We start from the raw sequence: 19,190 nt of genomic DNA on the forward strand, positions 1-19,190 counted from the left end.
ATATATAACAGTTTAACAGTCACTCATTGATGGATATTTGAGCTGTTTCTTGTTTCTAGCTACTGCATTCATGTCAAGGTTTTTGGGTGAACATAAATATCAATTTTCTGGTATAAATATCAAGAGTACAATTGCTGGGCTGTATGGTGACTGCATGTTTAATTTTAGAAGAAATTCCTAAACTGTTTTCTAGAATGGTTGTACCATTTTACATTCCCATCAGCAATATTAGAGAGACCCACTTCCTTTGCATCCTTGTTAGCTTTCAGTGTTGTCACTGTTTTTCTTTTTTTAATTTTAGCCATTCTGATGGGTGTATAGTGATAACTCATTGTAGTGTTAATTTGCATTTCTTTAATGGCTAGTGAAGCTGAACATCTTTTTATGCATTTCTTTACCATCTGTATATCCTCTTCAGTAAAATGTCTGTTAAGGTTTTTTCCACATTTTTTTCACTAGATTATTTGTGGTTTCAGTGTTGAGTTTTGAGTGATATTTATATATTCTAGATACTAGTTCTTTGAGACTTTACAAAGATAGATTAAGGAAAGAAAAAGGACATGAGTTAAAAACAGTAAAAAGCAAAACCAAGAACCACAAGTGAAAAGCAGTATGGGAAATCAAAAAAGGGAACAGCACCCAATGAAAAAAAGCAAAATCTTTATTATTTATTTATATATGAAGCTTTAACCAAAATGAAAGTGCTTTGTCATATAAAATTTTCATAAAATGCAATCAAAAAATCATTATTATAACATGTTATATGTAAACATCTGTAATTATGTTCATTAAAGCATTACACATCAAGTAACTTATTTAAAAATATATATGGGGAAACCTAATGTGTTTGGTTCCAGGTAAAAAAGTGGTGAGCAAGAACGGTTGAGCTGTCTTGGTTCATAGAACTTACCACATAATCTGACTGGCAAGTATTAATTAGTCACGTACATACATATAGAATCATAACAGTGCTACGTGTTATGGACAGATGTTACATGGCAGAGAAATTTGATGTACTTAGGGGATTTTGATGTCTATCCAGAGGTAAGCTTGTAGGTGGAAAATGGTGTCATCAAGGTAAAAAAAGGGGAAACGGGGAGGTTCTAGACAAATAGAAAAGCATACACAAAAGTACTGTAGTTAAAAAAAAAAAGCTAGACCTATTCAGGGAACAAAAAGAAAGCCAGTAAAGGGGTGAGGCAAAGGAAACATGATGGGAAATGAGATAGGAGAGGTAGGCAGTGTCTAGACTTTGATTTTTAAATGTGTATTGTTTTGTTTAGTTTGGCTTTCCTAGCAGCCAAGAGAAACTACTAACATGATTTAACAAGTGGTGGTATCTTCGAATTTAATTGGCTGCATGAATTTTAGAGAGTGGATTATCAAGAACACGAAAGAGAATGCAGAGAAACTGGAAAGGAAAGGCTACTGTATTCCTAGTGAGTGAAAATATATTGGGCTAGGATGATGGTAGAGGAGATAAACAGAAGTGGATGAAAATATTTTAGAGGATAAAACCCACAGCGATTGTCAATGATTTAGAAATAACTGGGTAAAAAGATCAGAGTTTCAAGGATGAGATATGTTTCTGGCTTGTGAAACTGGGTGAATGGTTGCACCATTCAATGATAAGAAAAACAATGAGAAGGAAGCACGTTTTGTGGGGTGAAGAGAAAGTTCTGTTTAGGGCATTTAGAGGGAGGTGACTATCACATAAGAATGGAGATGCCACCCAGGCAGTCGAAATCACAGTTCTGGAATTCACTGGAGAAATCTAAGCTAGAGGTATAACTTGGTTAGTTATCTGTATATGTGTTAATAAAGTTGTGGACATAAGTGCAATGATCGAGGAAGAGATTATTATGAGAAGAGAATTATGCTAGGACTAGATCCCAAGGAAACCTAATTTTTAAAGGCTGAGAAGAGAGGATCAGCCTGCAATGCAGACTGAACACAAACACCCTCCAAAGTAGTAGTGAAGCCACGAGAGGACAATGCACAGATCTTAAAGACGACAACATTTTTAAGAAGGGAGAAAATGGTCACTACTGACCTTCTGCAAGTTCAAGAAAGACGAATAAATTTCATTAATTGGTTCTAGAGACATGAAGTCCTCTACTTCACTTGAACTTAGCAGGGTGAAGCTTGAATAGAAAAATAATGAAAGCATGCAATTAAAAGAAAAGAGGATCTCAATATCTTGTCCAACTGATGCATATAAGAGATAGAAAGAAGATAATGCTTTGCTTTATTTTTGTATTTTTACCATAACAGAATTTATAATCTAATTTTCTTTAAAAAATTACCAAAAAGAAACCAACACAGTTACTGCTAATGTTGAATATTAAAGTACTATTATTAATAGCTTTTTAATTAATAAATAACAAATGTTTGTTACAGTTGGGAATGACATTTGAATATAATCAGTTGTTTTTTTCCCAACAGTGTTGTAGTGTTCTTTACACTTTTCAAATGGGAAAACGTATTCAGTGCTGTATTATTTATCGTCTTGCTGATCTTATAATATCAGTAAAGCCAGAAACTTTCATAGGTAAACCACTTAATTTCCAAGTAATGTGTATGTATGTGTGCCTCTGTGTACGTATGATAGATATACAAAGACAAAAAGAGAGATCTGTGCACACTAGTAATATTGAAAGAAATGAGCTAATTTACTTCATTCATCACACTGTCATAAAAACTTTCTTTTTTCCTAGAAAAGTGGTATCTCATATAACCTCATCTAATCTCATACACTAGAAAAATGTATGAGCATTGATTAAAATAAATTCTATTTCTTATTTTTTACATAATCACACATCTTAGTGTCATTATAGCAGTAAATTATAAAAACAATGTATATTTGTATATTTAATATTAAAGAGTAGTGCTACAAATTAACCTACTGGGTCTCTGAAATATATTTCTGATTTAAGGCTTATTTCTATAGCTTATCCAAAGATCAATAACCTTACAGTTAAGAAGATGCATTTTAAATAAATGTTAAAATTTATATTATCCCGATAGTTTTATATACTAGTTAGTTATTGGACAATACTAAACAATTGATACTATGGAAACACACATGATAATCAATAGACTTTTTTTTTTTTTTTTTTTTTTTGAGACAGAGTCTCACTCTGTCACCCAGGCTGGAGTACAGTGGCGAGATCTCCGCTCACTGCAACTTCCACCTCCTGGGCTCAAGTGATTCTCCTGCCACAGCCTCCTGAGTAGCTGGGATTACAGGTGCATGCCACCACATCTGGCTAATTTTTGTATTTTAGTAGAGATGTGGTTTCACCATGTTGGCCAGGCTGGTCTGGAATTCCTGACCTCAGGTGATCTGCCCACCTTGGCCTCCCAAAGTGCTGGGATTACAGGCGTGAGCCACCGCAACCAGCCAATAACCAACAGGCTTTTAATTTGAAATAAATTATTGGGGAGTATTTCTGACTTCCCCTTGCCGCCCACCCTCATTTATACATCTTGAATAATTCTGTTCCATCACGATCTCTGACATTATTTTTAAATATATAGATATGTGTGCATTCATTACCTCTTTATGAGATGAGAATAAAATTGCTTATGAAGTCAGAGAAACTCTCAGTATTATTTCTAATCATATATATGAGAATGCCAATGTTGACGTTATTGTACAGAGTGCACATTGCTTAACTCCAGGGGTGTCATTTACCTCACAGCATAATATTAATAGTCCATGTTACTGGTACACTCTAGAATTGCATAGTGTACACTATATGAATATATACAACTAAATATCACACTGTGGATGACTAACATAATGAAGAGAAAAATTAGTTTATTTATGTAAAAAGGCAACAGTAATTATAGTAACTTAAATAACCTACTGTTTATGCCAAGTACTATTCAGAAGAGTATGGCACATTAGTCTATGTAAATCATTTTTTTACAATACTAAGTCATGTTCAGGTTAGCCCAGTTCTTAGTTTTTTGTTTATGTAGCACAGTTGCCTGTACATAACTGAAATAAACTCTAAAAGAACAACTAGTGAGACCACTCTAAGGATGGCTAACTGTAGATGATTACAAACAAACCAGGGCTGCATTAGTTTTATTTTTGATCTTTTTCATCTTCACAAAGTAAGAAGATTGATATAGTAATAAAATTGTGAGACAACATAACTGTTATGGATATTATCATAGACAGCTCCCTATGCAAGTCTAGAGAATGTATATCAGTTATTTGGGATATCTCAGTTTTTATCTAAGAAAATATAATATGCCAATGTCTATAGGCTTTGAGTAAACAACCCAAAATTTTAATGGGTTTTATTTTTAAAATGCATCCTCAATGGGACATGTCTAGTTCTTGTTAGAAGATATTATGATTCCTGCCATTTTATATTTTGTTCTATCCTTTTTAGAATTCTATTAAAATCTGAGAGATTGTGACAACTGACTGGTTAAGAATCTTTAATCCTACTGTCATGCTGCCACCATTAAAATCCTGACTCTACCACATACCAGCTGAGCTACCTTAAGCAAATTACTTAATCTCCCTGTACCTCTATATATTCATCTGTTAAATTTAGATGATTATGTTTCCCCCACCTTCTAGAGTTAACATGGAAATTATCACATATGTATGTGATGTAATCAGAGAAGTGCCTGACACTTATTACAGGCTTGTTAAATGGTAAATACAGTATTATCATTGAAGATTAGGTGAATCTAGAATAGTGCTATGCACACCCAAGGTACTGTCAATAGCTATGTATGTAGGACAAATCAATGTTTCATTAATCCTTTTTGCCTCGCTGCTTCTTGCAATCATTCTCTAATTCACATCTCTGTATGTCCATACTCTTATGCCTATTTATAAAAATGGATTCTTCAATGAGAATGTCCATAATCACACTATTCATTAGTAATCATTTATGATTGATTTGTACCATACTTTATAACTTTCTTGATATTTTATAGTAGTTGTATGCATATACATATGTGTGTGCATCTGTTCTCTGACTTAGAGTTGCTATCTCATAAAAAGCAAAGAGAACATAGGTGTTCAACAATGTTGAGTTATAAGTAATTAAAAACCTAATGTCAAAAAAAGTTGCTCAATATCATATTACTATTTTATCGAGTCTTACTTTCTCCAAAGCTAACTGATAAGTACATTACATTCATCCATGATTAGATTCAATTACTCAAATGCCTTCTATCTCTTTATTGTGATTCTGGCTTTATTTAAACTGAAATGTCAATGTTTTCTAGGTATTTTTACCATTTTTGCAGATATTGGGATAATCAATTTTACTAATGGTCCTCCAGAATTTTTAGACATTTCTCCAATAAGCATCTATATTAACTAAAATAGCATTAAATAAAGTGCAAACTTACCTTGTCATATCTATGCAATTCTGTATTCTCTAAAGGATGATTTTTCATATTACTCAACAATTCTGACTGAGCAATTGAAATTGAGACTATGATAAATGTTTTACACTGAAGGCTCATTTCATTATACAGTAGTCAGTTGAAATGGGGTTTCCGAAGAAGGTATTTTTAGGAAGTGCAGAGTACAGGAAAAAGCTGAATACATTATACAATTTAAGTATTTATTGAAGCTTTTCTACTAAGGCAACATTTTGGTAATATTCACAGAAATAGCAATATGGGAGGAAATTAGGGGTAAATAGATGGTAGAGACTGTGGAAACCAAGACACCTAATGCTAAAAGTGGGATCCTCGTTCATAAAGTCATTAAATTGGAGATTGAAAGGAACAGACCTCTTTATGGAAATATTATTTCCCTTAGAATTTCATCATTTTTTCTAGATGTGTCTTCTCTGATTTTTTTTTTTTTAGTGCTTTTGTCTTCTTTATTGAATTCCCGATCTCCTCTTCACACTCTATTATCTTTCTAGCTGGTCTCATCCACTCCATGAATTGCATATTTAAATCCCTAATAATGACTTCATTTCTAGGCACAATACCCATGCGCTACATAAAAATACAAAACAAAACAAACACCTTAGCATCCACACCCCTAATCCTTCCCGTTGTTCCAATTTCCCTTCCAATCTCCTTGCAAATGGCACCATTATCCACCCAGTTGTGCATTTCATGGACCACACAGCATGCAATACAACACCAATTCCTATTGATTCTATCTCATATACAAATCTTGAATAGATTTACTTCTTTCATCTCCACTGTCCCCATTCTAGTCCAAATCACCTTCTTCTGCACCTTGGATGAGCTACCATAATTGCTTCAGATTGATAGTCCTTCATCTACCCTAGGCACTTTCCAATCTCTTTTACACAAAACAGAGTGATAGTCTTAAAAAATACAAATATGTTTACATCAGTGTTCTACCTGAAACCCATAAGGCTGTCCATCGATCTTAGTATAAGAAGAAAAATAATTTCTATAACCTTCAAGGCTCTGAATGATTGTACCCCAGTCTGCCATTCAGATGCAAGCTTGTTCCACACTTTTCTGCACTCACTATACTCTAGGAAAGCTGTACTTGTTTTAGATCTTTCTCCATACCATTTTCCATTCAGAAACGTTGCTCCTTCTGACGGGGACATTTTTGCTCCCTCTTTTCTTTTGGACAACTGTACTCTAACCTCATTCTTCTTTGTCTTGCTTCGAATATTTTTTTTCTCAGAAGTATTTCCCCAATTTCAAAGACTGGTCTAACTGTCCCTATTATACATTCTTATTACAATGTATTGGCTTTATTCTATAGCCCTTATCTCCAATGCAAGTAGTTTGTGTGTGTGTGTGTATTTAATATGCACATCCTCCTTGAAATGCTAGTCTCTCTTTGAGTTCACTTGTTTAGAATACTATCTCCAGAGCATAGCACAGTACCTGGCACAAAATTGGCACTCAATATGTGTATTTGTTGCATGGACAAATGAATCAATAAATGAATAACAAATCATCAGCTGTAAGTCCCTTCTTTAAACTGTGGTCGCCCAAAACCACACACTGCAAATTTTAGAGAGTCACTTATTTTGATACTTTTATTTTTGGATTTATTTTGAGAGCCAATCCATTTTCAGACATTTAAAGTAAAACACTGCAAAAGCCATAGGCTTGAGCAAAGTGAACCTCTGTGATAACACTTGGTGTTCTCTGACAGCCCATTAGAGATGGGGTGTGTACACCTAATCCAAAGGAATCCTCTAGCTCTTCAGCAGCTGTTCACACGGCTCATGCCCTGCCCTTCAGCGTCTACTAAATCAGGATTCCCCAGCTGTCTGAGCTTCCCGTAAGCGTTTTTAGTTAACCACCTACAAGCCAACATTGCTTGCATCTGATTACGCTCTTTAAAGTCTAATTTCCGTTTTCCTTCCTAGTTATTTTGCAATATGTGAGAGTCATTGGGATTCATCATTTTTACAGATTATTATTTTTTTGCTTACTCAACTAGTTTATTAATACTTTGTTCACTTAGTCACCAATTTATTTCTAATACATCCTTCTTAAGCAACAACATAAAAAGGAATTACTCAATTTGCCTTTGATGAAAATACTTGGGCCATTCTGATTTTGTGATTTTTCTTTCTTATTTCTTTAATTTTTCCTCACACAGCTTCCAAGGCTAAAATCTGCACTTGTAACAGTGTACTGACTCCCTTGCCCTTTAAGTCAGCACTTAGCTCAAGCTAAGGTACTATTCCTACCGTAATCTGATAAAGGAAGAGACAAGTTGTGTGCAAATAAAGATGAGTGCCAGGAATGAGAAAAAAGCTACTGATGTTTATGCCCTTTTATAGTCCTGATTCTATGACAGTCTTAGCCAAAAGCAGAGTGGAAGAAGGGAGAACGCTTTAAAACAAAACAAAAGAAAAGCCAAGAAGAGGGTAAAAACATTTAAAGAGTAACCATTTTATTTGCCCATAATTGGAAATAATATGTGTGCTCAGCTAACGCTGACCTTTTTTAAAAATCAAAATTTTCATGACAGTGAAGACAAAACATTTAAAAGTTGATAAATTAGCAAAAGACTTCATGATATATATGTGAATTCCTCATTGTTGATATGCCCATGTATGGTTTTCATATTTGTTAAATATAAACAAAAAACATCATGATTCAAGCATCTGACTTTTTGAAGTTTCTTTAAAATTATCTTAATCCTCTCCAAAACCCATTAAGCCATCTACATTCTCATTTCATTACATGGATAAGCATTGGCTTTAATAATGCATTTTAATGTTCCTCCTCTTCATTGACACAACCACATGTTTCTACTAAAATAAATAACTCAACTAAAATGAATAATAAACAAAAATAAAGGCAAAGCTCTTCCTGATTCTTTTATTCAAATGGCAACTAGACCTAGATATTATTCACCAGTCTTACATATATTTCAGATTTCAAAACTGGCATGAGAAAATCAATTCATCAATTTGCTAACATTTTTAATTTAGGGACAATTATTTTCTTAAAATTGTATGTAATCAAAATACTGAGTTAAAAATTCTGAAAGAGTCATTTAAGAACAACAACAAACAACAAGAGCAACAACATTTTATCAGCATGGCAAGGAAATGACAGCTCCATTTCAATTAAAGGATAATCGTCAATTCTCCCCCACTTCCCATTAGTGAGGAATGGGGTGCATAATGACAGAGTGAAAGTGAGGCATTGAGGGAGAAGGCAAAAGATCACAAAATAAAGCAGGAATACATTGATTTCTAAACCAAATCCAGACTGCTAAGAACATTGGTTTTCTCAGGGCTTACTATCATTACATATACTACGCAAAGTCACCTTCAGAGGTTGTAGGCCTCCAAAAATTGCTCTGTGTGTTCCGTTGCCTACTGAAATTCCCAATTTTGAATGAGTGATATCAGATTAAAATAAAGATCGAGCTCAGAGTTGAATAGAAATTATCTCTTAAAATGGCAGCCTAAATAGAAGATGTGAGCTATAAAAGAGGGAGTACTGATCTTTGTGTTTTTAATGGGAATGAGCTAGAGGTTGTATGGCCGTGAGATGAGGACTCTTTTTATTTTTATTAACTTTTAAGTTCAGGGCTACAAGTGCAGTTTTGTTACATAGGTAAACTTGTGCCATGGGGGTTTGTTGTACAGATTATTTCATCACCCAGGTATCAAGCCTAGTATCCATTAGTTGCTTTTCCTGATCCTCTCCCTCCTCCAACCCTCTAACCTCCGAAAGGCCCCAGGGTGTGTTGTTTCTCTCTATGTGAGGACACTTTTAAGCATAAGCCAGCAGAGCCATTTCCCTTCCTCATCCTCATTTGTCTGCTGCCTATCAGAATTGTGCTTAAGAAAATTTATATGCCCTTAAAACACTGGAGCCAAATGTATTTTTCTGGTCTTTTTGTTGGGCCATATTCAAGGAAGTAATCCTGAATGGGGAAAGAGAAAGGCTATGCCCTGGGTGTTAAAGAATTTCAGAATCTCTAGGGGAGCCATCTGGTTTATGAAGGCACACTGAATGCTATAATATGCTGTAATATATGAGGGAAACAGACTTTTTATACTATCAAGTCTTTCATGAAAAAATTTCATGAAAAAATAAACAAAATCATTTTAGCTTTTAATCTTGGAACTATATTTAGCATAGGAATGATTCACGAATAGCAGAGTTACTCTCCCATTCGAAGGGGTTATCAGTATCTCTGGAAGACACATTCAATTTTAGTATTAAGTAGGGGGAGCTTGAAATTTTGCAAGGATTTTAGGGACAATTCTATAAGTGACATAAATAGAAAAAACCCTCCAAACTTGGTAAAATAATAAATTATCCCATGGTGTTGCCATTTTAACTTTGATATCTGTATTAAAATGAAACTTCGGAACTCCAAACATATGTCAATATTTTATAGCATGAAACCCCAAGGAAGTCTAACTAACAGATGTTTTAAGTAGGGAAAAGGTGAAGACTACAAAGTACTTATTTGCTTGTTTATGTTTTAAGTAGGGAAAAGGTGAAGACTACAAAGTATTTATTTGCTTGGTTTGTTTGTTTTTTGAAGATCAGTATACTGCATTGAGCACACTCTACAAGGGGAAATATTTTCATGAAATTCTGCTATGAAACCTGGTTGCATTTAATAAAAAGGTTTATGTCCCATATTGCAGCCCATGACCTTCCCAAAAAAATATTCCAATACGAACCAACTGCTTTGATAACAGAACACAAACCTCCTAGGACTATAGCAGGACTTTGTGAGAAAGAAAACCATTGCCTCTCTCTGAATCCAATCAAAACCTGAATGTACTGTATAAAAATAAACCAAGGTCATCATTATTCCTTGTCATTGTGATTTGGCGTGCCTTCAAATTACATACCCTGTATATTTCAAATAACTGCACCGCCTCCATTAACTGAGTTTGACATCACTTTAATCAATGTATCTTTTCAGAATGAAAGGCAGAAATGTCAAATTCCTACCATTATAAATTCTCTTAACTCTCTAATCTGCATTAAATAAAAGGTTGTCTTTGAGAAATAATAAATGCTCTAAAGAAATATAACTAGCATGAATTTTATTTTAAAATGTAACCGGGAAAAGATTCAATCTCAACACATCTCTTCATACAGAGGTGATTTCCCCAGAAACTATTAAAGCCTTACTTACATGAGGGGCCCCTCCCAAGGCTGTATCTAATTTTGTATTATTTTTCTTAAAATAGCACCCCCAATTGTATAACCTCAGGCCCCATAAATCCTTTCTTCCTGGTTTGTTCTGTATTGTCGGACAGGGAACGTACATTAGTCTCATTTGTCAATTCCTTAAAAAATGATGTGTGTTTAAAATAGAAAATTTAGAAAAATGAACAGAAAATTATCTTTAAAGAAAGGTTAATTGCTAATTAGACCCTCTTAGGAAACTTTATACTCTGTGATTTGAATGCATATAAATGTGCATATATATAAATATATATACTCATACCAAAATACTGTGTTTCTTGTATGTGTGATGAAATAAAGAATTGATGAAAAAGTATGATAAATCATTTTTAATAAGTTAGGAAAATATTACAATACAAGGTGGAAGGAGAAGGAAAGTTTGGGAAATGACTTTGTTTTACTCTTGAGATAAAATTTTGATGAAAGATAATAAAATAGAATTTTGAAAAACACCTGATGTTTCCAAGACAATGATTTTAATCTCTTTTATTAAACTACACAAGTGGTTAAAAACTTGACAATTTGTTTCATATGTAGCAAAAGACGTGGAGTACAGGGATTTCAAATGAATGCTATAGGAATAAAGAGGAAGCTGTATTAATATCTCTGCCCAAATGATGAATTTGCAATTCAATACTGTCTAGCTGGACTAGTGTCAACCAACACCTTTTCCCCATTAAATAATGTAATTATGCATAAAACACTTTGTAGTCTTTTTTTAAAGTTTAGAGTAACATCTATATGACATACTCTATTGTATTTTTCATGTTATGTCATGTAAGATACACCAAAAGCTTTGTATTAACAGTATATCAATTTAGATCAGCAATCTCTTTTTCATAGTTAAGATGTCTTTAAAAGATTCTGCAAATGAAATTCTAAAAGGTGATTTTATTAGACCTCAGATGACTTACATCATTTAAATATATTCAAATGAAATGTCTATTTGCAGTACACTATTTGAATAATTCTTTACAATGCATTATTTGAGCAATTCTAAAAGTAAACAATACAGTGTGTTTGACAATACAGTGATCTCTTTTAATGGGTAACTATTTCGGTTAAAAAACAACAAAATGTACTTTTGTAAGTTTATCAAACTAAGGCAAATTTACAAACTGGATTCAAATGTCAAACATCCAAATAGTAGTATGTTGTCAAACAGCAAAATTTAATGTATAATATAGCCCTGAGTATATCTACGTTTTTTCTTACCAAACTCATTGTCATGTTGCATAGGCATTACTTGATAATTTTTTAAACGCAGCATGAAAAAATCATACAGGGCATGTCCCAAAAAGATTACCTTTCTTCGCATTCTAAGAATTGAAAGTTATTTGAATATCTATGACAAAGCAGAGTGTAGGTTTACCTTGCTTCATTTCAGCAGAATTGCATATATTCTTTCAAAATTGCTCTATATACTGGTATATGATGTTAATTATGTAGAATATATATATAATCACTAGTGATTTTGATAGTATTTATGTTACATATATCAAAGAAATAAAAACAACAAATAAAAATGTGTGCGTATATGTGTATATTGCAAACAACAGATATATGCCATGCATATATTTGTAATGATAGTAAATATAATAGTTTTTCAATCTAAAAGCAATAATGATGTTCACCAAAAGAAATTTATGAAGCAAGCAATGTAAGTAAATATTGTATTATAAAATCTGGTAGCTTTTAGTGTGACTCAGTACATGGACAATGTTAACTTATTTCCACAAATTTTTCACAGTGGCAAAACTTCTGCATTTTTTTTAGTAGTTGTGGAGCATTACTTATTTGGAGAGATTTATTTTTTCATTCTTAATTATAGGCATTGCCCTCATATCTATTTTAGAATAACTATACTCCACAAGTCAAAGATGGGTGGGGAAGAGATAAACTCCCATCTCTTTGGGACACACAGTCCTTATCATATATTATTTTTACTGTTGTGCCACAGTCCATTTTTAAATCCTTCATTAGTCATCATGACTTTCTTAAAAATAAACAAAATAGTTGTATTTCTGTATGAAAGATAAACTAAAAAATTGAACTGAAAAGCTAGCTCATAATAGACATGAAACAACAAGGTGACTTTACTACTAAATATAATTAGGAGTTCCTCAAGTTTGTAGGTTGTTTACCAAGAGATCATCTGATTATTTGATAGCATAGATCACATCATTATTTGAAATAATTATCATGATATGCTACAGAAAAGAGCATTTGAAATAGTAAATGTGAGTAAGAAACATTAAAATTAAATTTTTATCAATACTTTTCACATCCTTCAATTATCCACCCCAACTCATTTTATTCTTTATTTTCTCCATGATATGTCAGAGAAATTTTTCTAACTTTTAGGCCTCCATGTAGTTCCTATACAGTAGTTAGTTCAATTGAGAATATATGTCAGGTCAGTAACCTTTATGTAACTGTTACTAAATACAGAAGTATCAACTAATCAAAATAATAACTCAGATATACAAACTATCTCACAGCAATCAAAATAATCTGCTATAGTCAAATGACATTCTGCATATTCTATTACGGCAGTGGTTTATTAATCAAGAAATCATGTGTTTAGTTCTATCACAAAGAAAAACTTTTAAACTCCATTTCTGTTGAAAAGTTTTCCCAATGAAAAATATATATTCCTGAATACATATATATATATATATGCAGTATATATAACATTTATGCTTCTTTGCAAACTACTGTGATAATTTAAAATCAATCTACCTAATTAGTGAGCTTGTCACAAACTAAACGTTATGCCACAGTAAAATATATTTTTAGTTACTTTGTACTTACAACAGTCCTCTACTTCTTCCCACCAAAGCATTTTGAAAAGTGTATATCAAGGCAGCGATAAAAAAAAAAAAACCTGGTAAAAGTTCTTCAAACTTTATTGCTCCAGTAGGCTTAAAAACAATGAGAAACCAACAAACTTCAGCAGCTTTAAAAAAAGTAACACTTCAGTTTTTCCTATTCATTTTTCTCTGAAGGTAATTGCCTCCAAGATCTGAGTCCTGTAGGGGGAAAGTGAGTGATCCCAACACTGAGTGAGTCAACACAGTAACTGATGCCAGGATTCTGTAGAGGCCCCTGGATATTTCAAATTCCAGGACCTGCGCACAAGCAAGTGACCCGCCTTCTCTCTCAAGTTGGTTTCCCATAATAGGACTGTCCATGGTCACTACATATAAGGTTGTGCTTCCAGCATGGCAAGCTCTGTGAATTCAAATAATGCTCAACTGTGTTCTGATTAATATCCAAACCAGAATAGCACAGTGGACATAGTACTTGCTTTTAAAGCCTTCTAAACACAAAAACTATTCAGTACAAAACCATAACAATATTTTCTGTAACTTTCATGTGAATTTATAACAGAGCAGAAAATCCTGATTCAAAATTGACTTTTAAATGCCTTTTTTATCCTCTCAACAACACCAAAAATTTCACTCTACCAAATAAAAAGAAATGCCCAGAATAATCTATGCATTTGTTACGTACCCACTGTCTACCAAAGTTATTTTTTCCCCTTGGGATCCAATCAAAAGTCATGAATTGATGATGCCAACAGTCTGAATAAGAGAAGCAGCAGCAGAATGCAGCAGCTGAATTCTGAAGGCAGAATGTGTGTGTGTGTGTAGGTCTCATGGGACATGTTTTCTTGCTAAAATAAAGAATACTCTTATAATGGAGCAAAGAAATTTTTCTCAAATCCTAAATTTCAGTTGTGAGTTATGATAAAACTTCTTTACTAACAAATTATTCTTTCTTCCATTTCTCTGGTGCCAATTCTTAAAACACCATTTTTTTAGACATTGAGTTAATGGTCATTTAATGGTTCTGAATAGAGGCTTGTTTTCTGTATTAAGTGAATATAGTTGTATTATGTCATTCAGCATGTAAATCATTCCTTGCCAATAGAAGGCTTCTTCATCTTGTTCCTTCTTACTTTTACGCAACAGGCGAGCCCAAAATTGATAGAAAACATTGGTAACATTTTTTAAAGAAAGATATTCTTTTTATAGTTATAATAATCCCTACTAAAATTTTTGTTTGAGTGTTTTTATCGTACCATTTGTTAAAGTGACAGACTCATTTTTCTATGTCAAACATTCAACTGCTTGCGACTGAAATGAGTAATAGATAAAAATAAAAAAAAATTGAGTCAGACTGTGATGTTTACCTTAATAGTTAATTATACATTCTGTGTTTTAGAATATTATTGTCATAACATTGCTATTTTCCCCAGCAAAAGGTATATGAGATAAAACATAAGGCCTAATTTTAATTTAAAACATTCTTTTCCCTAGGTCACCTCCTTTCCTCTCAGTGTGGTTGTCTAAATATGCATATAAGCAAAATTTTCATAAAACAACGTAAAAAAATGAAAAAATTGTTTTGGGCTGATTTGGCTCTAAGTCTACATGTTAGCATCAGTGTCCCTCTATGCTATGAGGTACAATATTGCCCAGAGTATAAGTCCCCTTTGTATCTTGTACCGTGAGTTTTCTACAAACATAAACCCTTGTTTAGGCCAAGGCATGAATACAACTTGTCAGTCCCAAACCAACATCAATATCACATGGGAACTTCTGAGAAATGCAAGTTGACAACGAGACCTCAAAAGTCAGAAATTCTGGGGTTGGGACACAGCACTCTGTTTTACCAGTGATTCTAATGCATGGTCAACTTTGAGAAACCCTAAAGTGTATGTTTCTAAAAACAACTGTGGTTCTAAATGTAACAAAGATGTGTCCTGGGTAATATCTAAAGCACCAAATCCTGATAGATCTGAATGCCCTCAGATACATTTAATTGCCATTCAGCCTTAGTTGATAATCAGAATTTATATGGCACCTGTAATGATTTCTGCATTGTGTGGAATGCATATACTTCCTTTAAGATTTTATAATCCAGGTGGAAATATATGCTTACAATAACTGGAAAAGTGAAAGGCACGTAAAATAAAATTTAGACCAAACATAATTAATTCCAGTTCAGACTGTGTCACCACAGTACTTTCTTGTGTCCCTTAATCACTTATCTTTCTCCTTTAGTCCTCAGAATAACTACATCTTGTAGGTCTTATTAGCCCTATAATAAAAGAACTTGCTCAAATTTCCATTTTTAATAATTGTCACAGAATTTTTAAAAATTTATTTTAACTTGTTATTTTCAAATACTTATAGATTCACAGGAATTCGCAGAGATAGTATACAGAGATCCCATGTACCTTTCACCCAGTTTCTCCCAAAGATTAACTACAGTAACTACAATTCAGTATCAAAACCAGGAAACTGACATTGATATGTATATATATTTCTATTTCATCACTGATTTGTGTAACCTCAACCTCCACAAATAAACACCTGTTTCATCACCACAGAGATTTGCCTCATGCTATCCCTTTACAGTCACACCAGTCATCCTCCCTAAATGTCCCTAAAGCCTGGTACCAATCAATTTGTTCTCCATCACTGTAATTTTGTCATTTTAAGAATACTAGATAAATCCAGTGATTCGGTGTGTAACCTTTCGAGATTGTTTTTTTTTTTTTTTTGGCATTATGTACTTGAGATCCATTTAAGTTGTCATCAATAGCTTATTTCCTTTTATTGCTGAGTAGTAGTTCATGGCATGGATGTTCTATAGTTACTTTATTCACATACTGTGGGATATTCTCGTTGTTTCCGGGGTTTGGGCACTACAAATAAAGCTGCAAAACAATCATGTAGTTTTTTATTTTTCATTTCTCTAGATTCATGTCCAAGAGTGTGGTTATAATTTACCATATAAATTTTAGAATAAGTTTATCTACAAATAGATCTACAGATCTATCTACAGAATATCTTTCAGGTAGAATTTTGATAGGAATTCCATTAAAATTATGAATCAATTTTGGAAGAATTGATGTTTTTACCGCATTGATTCCCCCAATTCATTAACATAGTACATATGTCCAATATTTAGGTTATCTTTAATTTATTTCATCATACTCAGCTTTTTTACACAGTGCTTTGTATTGTGATTAGATATATTAATATTTCTAATATAATGGCACTACTGTGTTATGCGTGTGATTGCACAAAAAAAGGAAAACAGCAGAGTTTCCAAAACCAGTTCTTTTCCTGTTTGTTTTTGCTTTTTAAGAAATTTTCATTTAAGAGATGGAGGCTTGCTCTGTCATCCAAGCTGGAGTGTAGCGACACAATCATAGCTCATTGCAGTCTCAGACTCCTGGGCTCAAGTGGTCCTCCTGCCTCAATCTTCTGAGCAGCTGGGTCTACAGGTGAATGCCACCATATTCAGCTAATTTAATATTTTTTTTAGAGACAGGGTCTTGTTATGTTGCGCAGGCTGGTCTTTAACTTCTGGCCTCAAGTAATCCTCCTGCCTCAGCCTCCCCAGGAGCTGGGATTATAGGCATGAGTCACCACACCCGGCCAGTTTGTAAAAGGAAGCACATTTTAAAATGTTTATGTTGTCAAAAAATGTTATATGCTTGTTGGCCGCTTGTATGTCTTCTTTCAAGAAGTGTCTGTTCAGGCCGGGTGTGTTAGCTCATGCCTGTAATTCCATTACTTTGAGAAGCTGAGGCAGGCATATCGCTTTGAGCTCAGGAGTTCAAGACCAGCCAGGGCGACATGGTGAAACCCCATCTCTAAAAAAAATACAGCCGTGATGGTGGGCGCCTGTCATCACAGCCACTCAGGAGGCTCAGGCTGGAGAATCGCTTGAGCAGGGGAGGTGAAGGTTGCAGTGAGCCGAGACTGTGCCACTGCACTTCAGCCTGGACTAAGAGCAAGACCCTATCTCAAAAAAAAAAAAGTGTCTGTTCATATACTTTGCCCATTTTTAATGAATGTATTTGTATTTTGTTTGTTGATTTAAGTTTCTTATAGATTCTGGATACTAGGCCTTTGTCAGATGCATATTTTGTGAATATTTTCTCCCATTCTTTGTCTGTTTACTTTGTTGATAGTTTCTTTTGCTTTGCAGAAGCTCTTTGGTTTAGTCAAGTCCCACTTGTCAATTTTTGTTTTTGTTGCAATGGCTTTTGAGGACTTAGTCATAAATTCTTTGCCAAGACCAATGTAAAAAAGGGTACTTCCTAGGTTTTCTTCTAGGATATTTTACAGTATGAGGTCTTATATTTAAACCTTTAGTCCATCATCAGTTGATTTTTGTATATAATGAAAAGTAGAGGTCCAATTTCAATCTTCTGCATGTGGCCAGCCAGTTTTCCCAGCACCATCTATTGAATAGGAAGTCCTTTCCCCATTGCTTATTTTTGTTGACTTAGTCAAAGATCGGATGGTTGTAGGTGTGTCACTTTATTTCTGGGTTCTCTATTCTGTTCCGTTGGTCTATGGTCTGTTTTTGTACCAGTACCATGCTGTTTGGGTTACTGTAGACTTATAGTATAGCTTGAAGTCAGGTAGTGTGATGCCTCTTGCTTTATTCTTTTAGCTTAAGATTGCTTTGGCTCTATGGGCTCTTTTGGTTCCATACAAATTTGGATTAGTTTTTTCTAATGAAAACGAAAAATGAAAACTGACATTGGTAGTTTGATAAGATTAGCTTGAATCTGTAAATTGCTTTGGGCAGTATGGCCATTTTAACAATATTTATTCTTCCAATCCAAGAGCATGAAATGTTTTGCATTTATTTGTGTTGTCTCTGATTTCTTTCAGCAGTGTTTTGTAGTTCTCCTTGTATAGTTCTTTCACCTCCTTGGTTAGCTGCACGGTCATAAAAAAGAATGAAATCACTTACTTTGCAGCAAGATGAATGCAGCTGGAGGCCATTATCCTAAGCAAATTAACACAGGAACAGAAAACCAAATACTGCATGTTCTCACTTATAAATGGGAGCAAAACATTGAGTACCCAGTGGACATAAAGATGGGAACAATAGATACTGGGGACTACTAGAGGGGGAATGGAGGGAAGGGGGTGTGAGCTGAAAAACTACCTATTGGGTACAATGCTCACTACCTGGGTGACTGGATCATCAGTACCCCAAACCTCCACATCATACAATATGCCCTTGTAACAAACTCCTGAACATGTACCCCCTGATTCAAAATGAAAGTTGAAATTATTTTTTTAAAATTTTAATAAAATTACAATTGTTTACAGATGAATTAATTAGACATACATTTTTCAAAAATGTAAAGCATAATTTTTATTACAGTGAACTCATACACATTTTTTAAATTACTTTTTTTTGCCTACACTTAGATGATACATGTTGTAAAATGAAGACTGGCCCATGATTATATTCCAGTATTAACCAGTCATCCTTGTGTTATTAAATAGATGCTATATTAATTAGAAAGAACTGAATATGGTAAACATAAAAGTGAACAAGGAGTTAATTCTTAAATAACTGGAAACCCTAAAGACATTACTTTATACTACTTTGGAAGTGCAGAGTCATTTTCCCAACTTGTCTGATTATTTAACATAATTCCAAGCATTATGATTAATGCAGCT

At 33.7% G+C, this 19,190-nt stretch overlaps 1 protein-coding gene across 4 annotated transcripts in view; it reads right to left on the reverse strand.

Moving 5' to 3' along the window:
• The window catches only part of DMD (dystrophin), a 2,284,432-nt gene that overhangs the window by 2,142,085 nt on the left and 123,157 nt on the right, over nucleotides 1–19,190 (reverse strand). Inside the window, exon 1 of one of the 4 annotated variants that reach the window (XM_063634265.1) lies at nucleotides 13,492–13,525. The exons of 1 other annotated variant lie outside the window; for it this stretch is intronic. In XM_063634265.1, coding sequence (XP_063490335.1) covers nucleotides 13,492–13,522 — 31 coding nt within the window. In that variant the 5' untranslated portion in view covers nucleotides 13,523–13,525. Of the gene's footprint in view, nucleotides 1–13,491; nucleotides 13,526–19,190 lie in introns of those variants that run through there. 2 more of the 4 variants (XM_063634264.1, XM_063634263.1) reach the window with 2 other exon arrangements.

The sequence above is a fragment of the Symphalangus syndactylus genome, chromosome X (genome assembly GCF_028878055.3).
Source record: "Symphalangus syndactylus isolate Jambi chromosome X, NHGRI_mSymSyn1-v2.1_pri, whole genome shotgun sequence".
NCBI classification, from domain to species: Eukaryota; Metazoa; Chordata; class Mammalia; order Primates; family Hylobatidae; genus Symphalangus; species Symphalangus syndactylus.